General features: G+C 37.1%; 2 protein-coding genes across 3 annotated transcripts in view; one reads left to right on the forward strand and one right to left on the reverse strand.

Moving 5' to 3' along the window:
• The window catches only part of TATDN1 (TatD DNase domain containing 1), a 45,096-nt gene extending 39,378 nt beyond the window's left edge, over positions 1–5,718 (forward strand). For both annotated transcript variants that reach the window (XM_077764343.1, XM_077764349.1), the window contains exons 10-12: positions 426–496; positions 2,136–2,262; positions 5,336–5,718. In XM_077764343.1, coding sequence (XP_077620469.1) covers positions 426–496; positions 2,136–2,262; positions 5,336–5,438 — 301 coding nt within the window. In that variant the 3' untranslated portion in view covers positions 5,439–5,718. The remainder of the gene's footprint in view (positions 1–425; positions 497–2,135; positions 2,263–5,335) is intronic.
• Positions 5,719–6,211: 493 nt separating this feature from the next.
• The window catches only part of RNF139 (ring finger protein 139), a 12,222-nt gene continuing 4,657 nt past the window's right edge, over positions 6,212–13,776 (reverse strand). The window contains exon 2 of the mRNA XM_077764360.1: positions 6,212–8,206. Coding sequence (XP_077620486.1) covers positions 6,387–8,206 — 1,820 coding nt within the window. The 3' untranslated portion in view covers positions 6,212–6,386. The remainder of the gene's footprint in view (positions 8,207–13,776) is intronic.

Here is a 13,776-nt window from a genome sequence, read left to right on the forward strand (position 1 = left end):
ATTCCTTTGTACCAATATTTGGCCAATAACAGAACTGACCATACCTTCAAATTCAGCATTTTGAGCCTTTCTACGTTATGCAAATTACCCAGAGAAGCAAATGAATGTTTTAAAAGGTTTACACAGGCTAAAAAGCCTGACTCCAGTTACTGGAGTCAACTGATAAGCACAAAAAAACTGCATCCCCCTAAAGGCAGGATGTGGTTGGAACAGTTCTTAATCCGGATTCTGTAAGGATAAAAATGTGTATACTAAATTAAAAAACTAAAAAAATATATTAAACAAAAAAAGAAATGTGGCCCATTAGAGCCAACCAGAGTTTTGTTTGGGGGTTTTAGGTTCTGTAATCTATTTTAGGTAAGCTTATAATAGGAAAAAATTTTCATTAAATATACCTTTTTATTATCTCTGAAAATTTTTTTAAGCTCACTGAAAACTGAGGCTAACTTGGAAGTTCTGAAGTCAATACCTAGTGAGAAATTAATGATTGAAACTGGTAAGTTTATGCTTTTCAAACCTTCATTTTCATATTAAACCATACCAAAACAGAGCTAGACAAAAGGTAAATATCTTAAAAACGCTCAACCTCAACAATTACACTTTTCAGAAAACCTTTGAGGTTTATTGTTAGAAAAGTTATTTATACAGTCACGTTTTTCAGTTTTCAAAGTCAGTGTAAGCTAAGCATTCAAAAATGTAATGTCAGAATATGTGGGGGGTGCCTGGGTGGCTTAGTTGGTTAAGCGTCCGACTTTCGCTTAGGTCGTGATCTCGCGGTTCGTGGGTTCGAGCCCCGCATCGGGCTCTGTGCTGACTGCCAGCTCAGAGCCTGGAGCCTGTTTCAGTCTGTGACTCCCTCTCTCTCTGACCCTCCTCTGCTCACGCTCTCTCTCTCTCTCTCTCCTAGAAATAAATAAATATTTAAAAAAAAAAAAAAGAATGGTAACTAAGGAGGTTGTAATTTATAAATACTTTATTAAACAAGAGGTCTTAAAAATAAACAAGTAGTCTTAACTATTTCACCTCAGGGTTTCAAAAACTTCAGAATTTTTTACACAGTGTCATCTTTGTAAATGGCTTAATTCTACAATACTTTCCAAATAAAGTACAAAACTTTAAACCAAATTGGTTTAGTCAAAGAATTTTAGGGGCTCCTGGGTGACTCAGTCAGTTAAGCGCCTGGCTTTGGCTCAGGTCATGATCTTGCAGTTTGTGGGTTCAAGCCTTGCATCTGGCTGTGCTGACAGCCAACTCAGAGCCTGGAGCCTGTTTCAGATTTTGTATTTCTCTCTCTCTCTCTCTCTCTCAGAAATAAAACATTAAAAAAAAATCTTTTTTAAATTTTAGAAATGTGTTGCCTCTTAAAATAATAAAATATTAGAAGCTAACAATTTACCTAACCCTGAACTTAAGGCTTTACTTACACATATGGACTTTTTAGTAAAGTCAAGACTAAGCCATTCTGAAGAATCAGGTTTATTTCCTGACAACGAAATGTTACTAAAAGTACAATGCTTGTAAAATGTGAATTCTTACCATTCTTTATTAAAGAAAGAGGTAAGTATCTTTATATATCGCAGACTATAAAGCCACTGTTTCACATTCAGGAGAGGCAGAGGTGTTTTCAGGTTACAGTTTGTATTCTTTAAGCTTTCTTTTTTAAAAGTATGTCATACACCAACAGTATGTTAGCAGAAAAAAATACAGGAGTCCTAAAAAGCAATTAACATTTTTAAAAAGCATTTAAAAATTTGTACAGTTCTAGGGCTAATCTTGTGCTTTGAAATTTTTTTGCTTTTTGCCATTTTTTAAGCTGAATCACAGTTTAGATTTCAGGATTTACACATTTGTTTGACGATGTTCATTACAAAAACAGTAATTTGAGGGGTGCCTGGGTGGCTCAGTCAGTTAAGCATCGGACTCCAGCTCAGGTGGTGAACTCACAGTTCCTGAGTTTGAGCCCCGCATCACTGTGCTAACAGTTCAGAGCCTGAAGCTGCTTCAGATTCCCTGCCTGTCCCTCTCTCTCTGCCCTTATCCCGCTCGCACAAGCGCACCCTCTCTCTCAAAATCAAACATTTAAAAAATTAATTTGAAAGGTAAATCTCTGAAAAGACTTCTCTGCTTAACTCCAGACGCACCTTGGTGTGGAGTGAAAAGTACACATGCTGGATCAAAATATATTAAAACTTCATTTCCTACCAAAAAGAAATGGGAAAACGGGCACTGTGTGAAAGACAGGAATGAACCCTGCCATATAATGTAAGTATTTTGTTTTCATGGTCTTCAGAACATTAAAGTCCACTACCAGATGCCATTTACAGAATGAACTCCGGGACTAATTGAAGTTGGGTGAAATTCAAATGAAGTTCTGATCAAAGGACACCATTTTAATGCAGTGATTTGAAAGGATTTGCACCTGAATTGCTCTAGCTCTGCCCCTCTTCATATCATCTCAACCTCCCAACTCAATAAAAGTGGTTTTATTACAGCAGGAAGAACTTCATGTGATTTTGGTCATTTGTCATTTTGTAGGAAAGGCAGTAAAGATTCTCATACTGCTTCCTGGCTTATGATTATAAAAACGCACTCTGAGCAGGAGACCTTTTTAATGGCATCCGTATTTTAAATGATTTGACAACCTGAATAAACCTAAGTAGTAACACATTTCTTTGAGCCTCTGAACAAAAGGGCAAGTTATAGAAAGGATTTCCTTTTCTAACCCAAAAGGAGAAAAAAAAACCCCAGTAATTCAAAGTCAGTTTTTTATTATAATATATGTAGCATATGAAAAGAGGGGCTGTTTAGCCATATAAGTGGTAAGGAGCTATAGAGCATATAATTTACATGTTAAATTTATATCATTTTAATGGGCACATCATCCAGTTTTAATTTAAATTTAGACTAAATCTAGTATGGTTTACCAGTTCAGGCAATTGAACTATTAATTTTAGGTATCTAATAATTCCTCTCATATACATTTTTAAAGTAGTTTTTCACAGATAAGTGTATCAGGTAAGCCAGGTCTAAAATGCAGCAGGCAGAAGAGTGAAAAATTACCCTATAAAAAATACTAGAAAGACTTTATTAACATTCTGGTGTTGGCAAAGATTTTTAAACCGAATGTTTTAAAACCCATAGGCTGAGGAATATATTTAATTCTGGTTAGTAAAGAATTACTTATAACTTTTATAAAATGCAGGTACCTGCAAATTGTCAGAAGACAATTATTTCTGAATCCTTTGGAGATTTAAAAAGACAAGAAACTGGTATTTTTCTAGCAGCCAGCTTAGAGGAAGTATTGGCCAACAGTGATCCAACTCAGTTTTTTATACTGCCTTAAGTACAATACAGCTGTGCACCTAAGTTACACATTTGCAAAACAGAATTCTAAGGTGTTCCAAATGCAGACTGTTACGAAACAAGAAGCTGGAGTCTCAACTGCAATCATGAACCCCAGCTGAGGCGGCTGAGCTTGGGAAAGCCAGCATTTACAAACTGAGAATTTTTAAACTGCGTTTCAAAAACACACACTCCTCTAGTCTAACACTCATTACGAATTCCTACTTTTTGTTACTAATTCCTACTTAAAAAGTCATTTTTATCAATCCCATCTGTTAACAGTTTTAATTATTTTTACAGAGATCTTTTCTCCCTTTTATATTATAAATTCCTTGAAACACATTTTGAAGCTATTGTATGTCAGAAAGGTACAAGTTACTGAGGTTGCAATGAAGAATCACGACAGTCCCTGCCTGCATCCACCCACCAGATGACTAGGTACATTCTGCCAGGCACTTTGTTGGATAAGACATTGAAGGTGTCAGGGATCTTTGCCCTCCTGAAGCAAAGAAGCAGAAAGTAGAATCCAAGATGTTAATTCTGTCACGGAGGTATGAATATACAGCTAGGAGCACAGGGCAGAGTCACTACCCGGCTTGAGGGGAAATGGCTTAACGAAGGTGACATTTCAACTGGTCATGAAGCACAACTGGGAGTTAGGCCAGACCGAGACAGACGCCTTGAGCAAATGCAGGGCGCAGAAGGGCTTGGCTCCTCGTAGGGGAAACAAGGAGTTTACTGTGGCAAAAAGTAGGATGCACAGGTAAGTAAGAAGTCTGGGAAGGTACAGTGAGGCCAGATTGGTGAGGGCTCCTGTATGCCAAGCTTAGTAGTTTAGATTTCATCAGGACCCAAAGGATTTTCAGCAGGAAAGTGGCAGTTGTTTTTAAAAAGCTATTAACGTATCAACACAGAGAAAGGACAGAAAAAGAATGGGTGGCAGGAACCTTACTGATTTCACACTGTATTATGCACTAAGTTCTAATTCTGAGTAGTTAACAGAGGAAGGTCTGTAGCTGAAGAAAATTGGGTCTTTGATGTCAATTTAAAAAGATTTGCTTTTAGCATATTTTGACCTAGATAACAAAAATTAAGTCTATATTAAGCGAAGCTTTTGCATTACGATTATGCACTTAAAAAATTCCAGTTAATCTCTAGTCTCTGTCCCTAATTCCTTTAGGTGTTTATATTTAAGAATCCCATACCAGGGACAAAAAACTTAACACAAAAAATATTTAAATGTTTAATTTGGACTTTAGAACTTTCTAATTGATGTATAAAAACATTATTATCTACACATAGTACGGCTAGAGAACACTCATGATGATGATGATTCTAGGCAGAGAAGCTGAAAGATCGGACACCCAGGCTATTCTTGATCTTGCAGGGAAAAAGTACAGGAAGAGAAAGCACCTCTCCTCCCCCCAGTGACCATAACTTCTAACTTCCTTTGCGGTCGTTGTGCTAATGATGACGTAGCAATTTCTTGCTGTCCTTTGAGACTAATTAATTCTCTTAGCAGAGGCACTTAGACTTTGCCATACCCACAATACCACCTACCTTGCGACTCAGCACACATGTACATATAAAACCAAACAAAAATGAAACAGTGCTTCCCTTACTAAGTGCAATGTACTTTTCCTTACAGTTTTCTGAAAATTCATCATGACCCACTAATGAATGCATAACGTTTTCACTGGGCTAGTTCCATTCACTGTGGTGGACACAACATGGGCTGGTTTTAGAATTTATTTGAACCTGGTCCTTGGCTCTACTTATATGCAAGACTGCCCCAGAACTTTGTCTCCACGTACTCTTTTAAATATCACAGCAGTTAAACTTTTCTGTTGATAATACTGAAAACTTTATAGCTGGTTAAAGCTTATTATCTTAAAGGTGCTAGTCCAAGAGCTTCCTTGACGTGGAAAAAGAGAGTACCTTTAAAACTGAGCACGTACTTAGAAATAACCATCCATTTTGTTTTCTCTTTTAGTCAAATACTGGAGATAATGTCAGCAGTGAGAGAGCAGGATCCACTGGAATTAGCCAATACGTTGTATAACAACACCATTAAAATATTTTTTCCTGACATGTAATTGGTATGTCCTTTCCATTTTCCATCATGTTATGTAAAATTTCATGGTAAACCTTCTAACGGATTGAATAAAGAAATGCTCTGGAAGTTGTCTAAACAGGTATTATATGCACAGCATCCCTCTCATTTTTATCCATAAAGCCAGATCCAAATTTTTTTAATGTCAATTAATGTCTTAGTTTACAACAATGAAAACTCCCAAATATTTCATTTTGTAATCTCTTCCAAAGTCTGAAAGGCCAATTTTATGTCAATGCTGCAAACACAGAATGGCCAATAAACATACTGGGTTTTTGTGTGTGTGTGTGTGTGTGTGTGTGTGTGTGTGTGTGTGTGTGTGTGTNGTTTAGTTGAGATAAGCCTGTTTCTCAACTCTTACACAATCTCTGAATCATGACTTTCCACCTCAGCTTCACAAGGCGCTACTCTCAAATTTCAAAAAAGTCTCCTGGCAGCCTATCTTTGCCTTTGTTTTAAAAAATACTCTACATATAGCCTTTATCCTCTGGTCCCAATTGTTTTGCTTCTTTGATTTAATGTGATTTCCTCTGATTTGCATTTTCATTCCTCCCATCCTTTAAAAAAAAAAAAAACTAAGGTCCATAGTTAGAAACTTTTAAATGCTTTCATTGAGGAATCTTTGGCACAGCTGACGCACTGTATTATTACATCTATTAAAAAGCTAGTTCAAATTTTGTCATAAAAACGTGAAAACATTTTATTCTATGTACAATAATGTACACAAATTTAAATAGGTCACCAAAGAGACCAGAAGTAATTAAAGAGGTATATTTACAGTAGCACATCACAGTAAACGGAAAACCATTCACAGATTGAACATGGATACTGTTTTTGTGCTTGGTTACACACTGAAGTGAAGCGTATTACTCCATTTTGGATGAACTCAATTTTAAACAAATACCTCAATGATTAGTAAATGCTATTTTAATCAGTCGGTATCATCATTAATAAATTCTTCAGCTGCAGGGCCTGTGTGTTGCTGAATCACTCCATTTCTTTCTCTTTGAACATCATCGTCACAATCTGTACTGTCATCTTCGTTTAGTTCCCTGTCAGATTCAGCAGCAGCTTCTCTCATAGCTTCCTCTGGATTCTCATTGGGTGCAATAAATCCATTGTTGTTAGATATGTTTGAATTATCCTTAACGTCGTCTTCGATGTACACTTTTTGATGGCACATTGGACAAGTATCCTGAATGTACAGCCATTTCCGAAGGCAAAGTGCATGGAAATAATGATTACATGGTGTGATGCGAGCAGATGTTGTAAACTCATGATAGCAGATTGCACATACATCATCGATTTCTTGTAAGCGGCTCCCTTTGATTTCAGGAAGTGAATTAATTTTCTTAACAGCAGTCCTACGATTCATGAACGTCTTCCAGCCATTTTTTGCTTGTAAGTAGATGTTAAAATATGCATGTAGACACATCATACAAGCCCGAATTTTACTTCCTGACTCAAACATCATAGTATAAGCCCCATTTCCAAACATAACTACTCCAAATATAAATTCAATAATATTGCCTGTTGAACGAACATAGTAGACATAATCATCAAGCTTTTCCCAAAGGACATTATAGTAGCCATCAATCATGAATAATGTATAAACGGTGAGAGAAACAATGACTTTTAAGCAGAGTTCCACACAAAAGGCTGTCACCGCAAACAACCATGTATTTAGTGCATAGTGATGCCAAAGCACATAACTGAGTAAAACAGGAAGGAGAAACAGGCAAGCCGAGACAAAGAGCACGGGAAAATGTCTACGAAAAGATGACACATGAGAGGCACTGAGAGACATTAATACAGGGTCTGTCATTCCATGGATGAAATGCAGGACTGCAGTTAATAAAAGGCACATGTTTCTGCTTAAGCGAATAAGTCTCTCTTCTGGTCTTAGCCCACTCAGACCAGTCTGAAGAGCCAAAATAAAAAATAAAACCGGCGCTACGAAGCCAAGTCGCCTGTCATCTTCTTCAGTCGATCCAATAAAGGCCAATATTCCAAGGCCCAAATAATGGGCTATAGAGGAAATTACAGCACTCATGCCCAGTACAGTTAGCGTAGAATCACATCCACTAATTATAAGATTGCAAATGAGGTCCCAGAAATCATCCCAAGAAATAAAGAAGGAATCCGTTTCGTTTGCCATCCTTAAAATGTACATCAACACCGTAGCCTGAGCGGTAATTCTGGTTAGCCAGAAGACTCTCAGTATATCTGGGAAACGAATCCTCTTCCATGTGTCCTCCATCAATAACTGTAATCCATAAATTCGATACATGTGCCTCACTAAAAGATAAACATACCGTGTAGAATAATAAAACCACTTAAGTTTCACTACCAAGACAAACACTGTGTTTAATGTGAGAATCAAGGAAGAAGTAAAAACTAAAGTCTCTCGGATGTGTAATGGCAGCTCTGTGATCAGGCCTATCACAGGAACCAAGAGATCCAAAATAATCAGCTGTGAATAGATGGAATGGATTTGCAGTAGTGTAATGTATCCAATTCCTAAGGTCAGCTGGAGAACGATGAGTGCCATCCACAGCGAGGGCCCTTTTCGAGGAAGCAGCTCAATTCCAAAAGCTGATGTGTTGTAGGCACCATAGAAGTCAATGTGCAAAGAAGCATAATAATTTACCAACACTGAAGTTGCAGCTAATAGAAAGGCTGAACTGTACATGTAAAACTTGAAAAGTGATCGTTGTGACAAGATCAGAACAATACTGGATACAAATATACCTAAACCAAAAAAAAAAAAAAAAAGAAAGGTCATTTGAACATATTTTTAAGAATGTTTTTCTACTACAGTTATTCCATTCTACCCTTAATTAGGAAATATGAATATTTTCAAAGTTACGAACACTAAGCCTCAAGACAATTTAGGTTTAAAGGCTAATAAAAGTTCTGTAAAGTCAGAGTTCAACAGAACAGATCAAGCAATATTTTTAAAAATCTTACTCCTTATGTTCTAATCCCTAAAGTAATTCCAGTAGTACTGTATGTCCAGACACCAAATTACTAAATTATCTTCAAGATCAGTTTGTAGTGATACATACATTTTAACAAGTTTTAAAATCTTAAAAGAACATATCCTTTATAATTTCATAATCACTAAAAATATTTTAAACAGTCCAGTTATTTTAAAAAACATTAATTAAAAATAACCAAAATGCACGTATTTGTTCCTATTAAATCTTGGATATCTTTTCTTAAAAGTAACCTTTAGGAAATCAAGTTTAACTTTTATACTTACACCTAATGCCTCCGTTTCCTCAAACAGTGAACTCCTGCTGGCTTTTATTTTTCCTGTTCCTTAAATTTGTGCATTCTCCCATGGGTCCAAAATCAGGGTTTTTTTCTCTACACTTTTCTGCAGATTTCAGAAACGTCCTCCAAGTTCTCTTTTTCGAGTAATTACTGTACCTTTTACTACAAATAGTCAACCCTTTTATTGTTCTCTAAATTACAGATGAAACATTTAGAAAACCAAAACATGTTTTAAAAACTGGCAATAAGGGGCGCCTGGGTGGCTCAGTCGGTTGAGCATCTGACTCTTGAGATTTCAGCTCAGGACATGTTTTCATGATTCATGAGACTGAGCCCCACATTAGGCTCTGCACTATCAGTATACAGATCCTCTCGTGATTCTCTCTTTCTCTCTCTCTCTTGCCCCCCCCCAACTCTTGCTTGCTCTCTAACATTTTAAAAAATGGTAATAAAGCCCTACCCCCACACTCCATATGTAACCAATGTACAGTGTGATGTGCATCCAGGACCATCCTTCTTTGTGCTCTGACAAGTTTTTTTTTTAATTTTTTAAACGTTTTTATTTTTTTATATTTGAGAGAGAGACAGAGCACGAGCAGGGGAGGGGCAGAGAGACGGACACAGAATGTGAAGCAGGCTCCAAGCTCTGAGCTGTCAGCACAGAGCCCCACGTGGGGCTCGAACTCATGAGCAGTGAGGTCATGATCTGAAGTCAGACCTCAACCAACTGAGCCACCCAGGCGCCCCAACCCTGGCAAATTTAAGTAAGATCACAATAAACATCACTGCCCAAGGTTTCAACTATGGAAACAATATCCAAATATTCATCTAGTTCCACTTCTACATTACAACTGAAACACTCAAAATTTCTAAAACCTAACTCACTTCAAATAGTTCTTGAAATTTCCAATTTCAATTAAAGGTACCAATATTCTTACAATGGCACCTCTAGCCCCACATCCTCCAACTTTGACAGTTATTTGCCAATTCTACTAACACCCTTTTCTCAGTGACACCAACCCATTAACTGGTGCCTAAAAACTCTTGTCCAAATCTATCCAGTCTATCACCAAATTGCCTTTCTTCCTTTCTTTGCTCAAAAGCAGTGACTCTTGAAATTACTATCGACTGAAATCTACATTCATTGCCCAAACATTCAAGGATCCAACGTGCTTTAGAGTAGTGTTCTTCCCAACACACAGACACCACCACTCCAGACCTCTTTCTCAAGCCTACACCCCCCTCCCCCTGCTATAACTGCAGCTATGTTTACATTCTTCTCTTTGCTTGGTATGATGGGCTTCCCAAAGCCCTGTCTGAAACCTACGCATCCAATAGACCCCTTTTCTCTGGTAGTGACTGATCTTTCAACCTACCTACAGAACTTGGGGAAACGCCCAATACTCATATACTACCTGACATTGTAGTTTGTAGTTATCTGAGTAGGGCACCTAGCCTGTTATATGATATACCCTTGACAGAAAGCAAGGATCCTACCTTGCACATCTATGGATCCTAAAATATTCTGCAGAAAAGAAATGCTATTATTTCATTGTTCAATTGAAGTCACATTGGGGAAATAGTTCTGTTGCATTCTAGATTATATTTGTAAAGGCAACCACAAAATACAGCCCACTTGGACACTGAAACCTATGAAAAGACAACACTGAAAAACTAGAGCCTGGAGTACAGAAAAAGTGGCAAACCCCAAATTAAACATCATCTACCCACCTTATTTCAGCACATCATCAAGAAAGACACTGCATATCACAAGAGAGGCATTTTACAGTTTACTATATATGAAAGCAAGGGCTAGTTCTCAATGATGGCTTTGCCCAGGAACTTAAAATTTATCCTGTGCCAATGTGTCAGGTTTTATTCGTGAAAAGAAGAACAAAAGGGCACAATCACCTGAAAGACACTTAAGTCTCTGCATAAGAACCAGCTGATTCCTGGACCAAGTGAAGGCCCCTTCAATAGAAAATGGGCTTTTGGGGGGAGGATTAGAAACCTTTTCCATATATGTTAACATGAAACAGAATTTACTCAGCCACAATGTGTAATCTTACTTTTCTATGTGGGGGAAAAAGAAAGTATTTTTCCTGAGACAAAACTTAATCTCCTAAAGCAAGTCAAAATAAAACCCGAATAACTTCAGTTCTATTTTATGCCATTTAAAAAGGAGAAAGCCAAACAGGGAACTATAAATTATTTTTGTCAACTTGCTATTCACAAAATGGTAAATTAATCTTTATCTGTGAATAATCATGAACTCTGTTGTAATTTATAAACCAATCCAGTCCTTTTTAATCTAACAGCTCTCTTCCTTAAAGCCTATTTTTACATACAAATAAAGGAATGATTGGATTTTTACAAATAATTCTGTAAGGGTGCCTGGGTGGCTCAGTCAGTTGAGCATCTGTTCGGGTCATCTGAGAATCAGTTTGGGTCATGATCTCACGGTTCGGGGGTTCAAGCCCCACATCAGGCTCTGTGCTGAGAGCTCAGAGCCTGGAGCCTGTTTCAGATTCTGTGTCTCCCTCTCTCTCTGTCCCTCCCCCGCTCACACTCTGTCTCTGTCTTGCAAAAATAAACATTAAAAAAATAATAATTTTGTAGAAAAAGTGCTATTTTGCTTCATGTATCAAATGTATCAAAGGAAAAGGGGGGGGGGGCAGGGAGACGATGGCCAATGCAGTGAGACTATACTCCGAAGTCTGGATGAATGAATGTGCCCTAGCAAGTAACAGTAAGATATTACTCTTTTCGTGATGAAAATTATATTCCAGGACATAATGACAAAACATTTCAAGAATAGTTTATTTTAATTCCAGCCCAAAGCTTGCATGTAAGGTTCTTTCTTTTTTTATACTCATGTTATGTATGGAATGTACGAAAAATCAGCTCTCATTTCAGAGAAAAAGCCCACCTGCCAAGTAACAAGTCTCTCAAGTAGCATTCCCTCTTATGGCCTTTTAATATTAAAATAATACCAAAGTCTGTTGTATTTTTAAAACTTCAGACATAAAACTCTTGGTATTTATCCTGAAGGCCTAAGAAAATTAAGCCCAGGAGTAGAGTTTCTCATTAGGATTTAAGGGCAACCTGAAGAAGCAATCAAGACTATATACAAATGCTACCTGCTGAAGAACACTCACCTCAGACACTAGTGAAAGAAGTAATTGGAAGCACAGCCCAGGGATCTGAGTATCCAGTGATTAGAGTCTCACTGAAGTTCTCAGGGTAGGAAAGAGCCAAGTATCAAAATCAACTCAGAAGCTTTGAAAATATATACAAACTGAATTCATGAAAGAGTTCAGGGCCTTTTCAATTTGATTACCGCAAATAAGCAAACAAACACTACCGTGCATGGCGCACCACAAAGGATTTAACCTCTTTATGTGTAAAGTCCACTCATTCCTCTAACCTTGTCTAGAAACTTAGAACTAACAATTAGAAGGAAATAAGATGTAACATTTATAACTCTCCAGATATCTTTATCTTTTAAATGTAATCTAAAGAAAACTGTGGAAAAACATTTAAATGTCAGAGTAAAGAAGAAACAATAATGTTATGATTACCTTGATCCAAAGAGAGCCCCAAGCAATGAAATGCAGACCAAGTAAATATCTTGAAATGTTAATCTGTAGGTATACTTGATAAATAAACTAGAGTATAAAGAAAATATTCCTATAAAATTCTCACTTGGGGTTTAAAAGGATATTCTAAGTCTTTTATCAATAATAAGAAAACTAAATTCTGGGGGGTGCCTGGGTGGCTCAGTTGGTTAAGCAGCCAACTTCGGCTCAGGTCATGATCTCACGGTTTGTGGGTTCGAGCCCCACGTCAGGCTCTGTGCAGACAGTTTGGAGCCTGGAACCTGCTTCGGATTCTGTGTCTCCCTCTCTCTCTGCGCCTCTCCTTCTCGCACTCTGACACTCTCAAAACTAAACATACATTTAAAAAAAAAAAAAAAAGAAAATGAATATTTTGCTTCTAAACTAAGGCTTTAACATGTTTTTATTAAAAAGAAATGTGAATATAATTTTTTTAAGTCAAAAGCTATGGGTATAAGATAAAGAGTAAACAAAGCTTTGCATTAACCAACATACTTCATGAACACATGGATTTTGCTTCTTACCCAAAGGGGATGTCGTTGTAATAGTGGAGGTTTTTTTACTTTTTAAAAAAAAATTCCATTTCTGATTACTTATCAAAGAGGGCATTGTCTGATTTATTAACCATTCATGTTTCTTTCTCTGTGAATTGCCAATTTATCTTTTGCTCTATTTACCTAGAGTTGTTTTTCCCTCTTGAATTGTAGACATTTAAAAATAATTCTGGCTACAAATTCCTTTATCAGTTCTCTGTAATGCAAATACCTTCTCCAGGTATGTGGCTGATTTTTTCACATTTCTTCTGCCGCCTTTTGATTAACAGAGGTTTTTAACTTTAATATTGCTGGATTTATCAATCTTTATTTATACATATACTTTCATATATTTTTAAAGAATCTCTCCCTTACTGTAAGGTTAAAAAAGTCTCTATATTCTCCTGTATTTTCTTGTACAAATTTTTAAAGTTCTGCTTTTCACATTTAGGTATTAATCCACTTAGAACTATTTATATATCGATGTGAGGTATAGACCTAATATAATTTTTTCCATGTAACTAAGTGATCACTACCTGAATAGTCTACATTTACCTCAATGTATATAACTTCAATTCTACCTCTGAAACACATCAAGTTTCTCTATATACATGGATGCTCTGTTTCTGGGCTTTCTATTCTGTGCTAGTGGTCTCTTTATCTCTCTCAGGGATTCTCAACTAGGATCAGATTTTGTCCCAACCCCACCTCCCCACACTCATACCAGGCATTTGGTAGTATCTACATCTAGAGACATTTTTGGTAGTCATAAAACGGGGAAGAGGGGTGCTTATGGGTATGTACTGGGTACAGGACAAGGCTGCTGCTGAAAATCCTACAATTCACAGAACAGCAACCCCCAGCCCCGACCCCTCCCCCCCCAAGAATCTTC

This window comes from Crocuta crocuta, unplaced genomic scaffold (assembly GCF_008692635.1).
Source record: "Crocuta crocuta isolate KB4526 unplaced genomic scaffold, BGI_CrCroc_1.0 scaffold260, whole genome shotgun sequence".
NCBI lineage: Eukaryota > Metazoa > Chordata > Mammalia > Carnivora > Hyaenidae > Crocuta > Crocuta crocuta.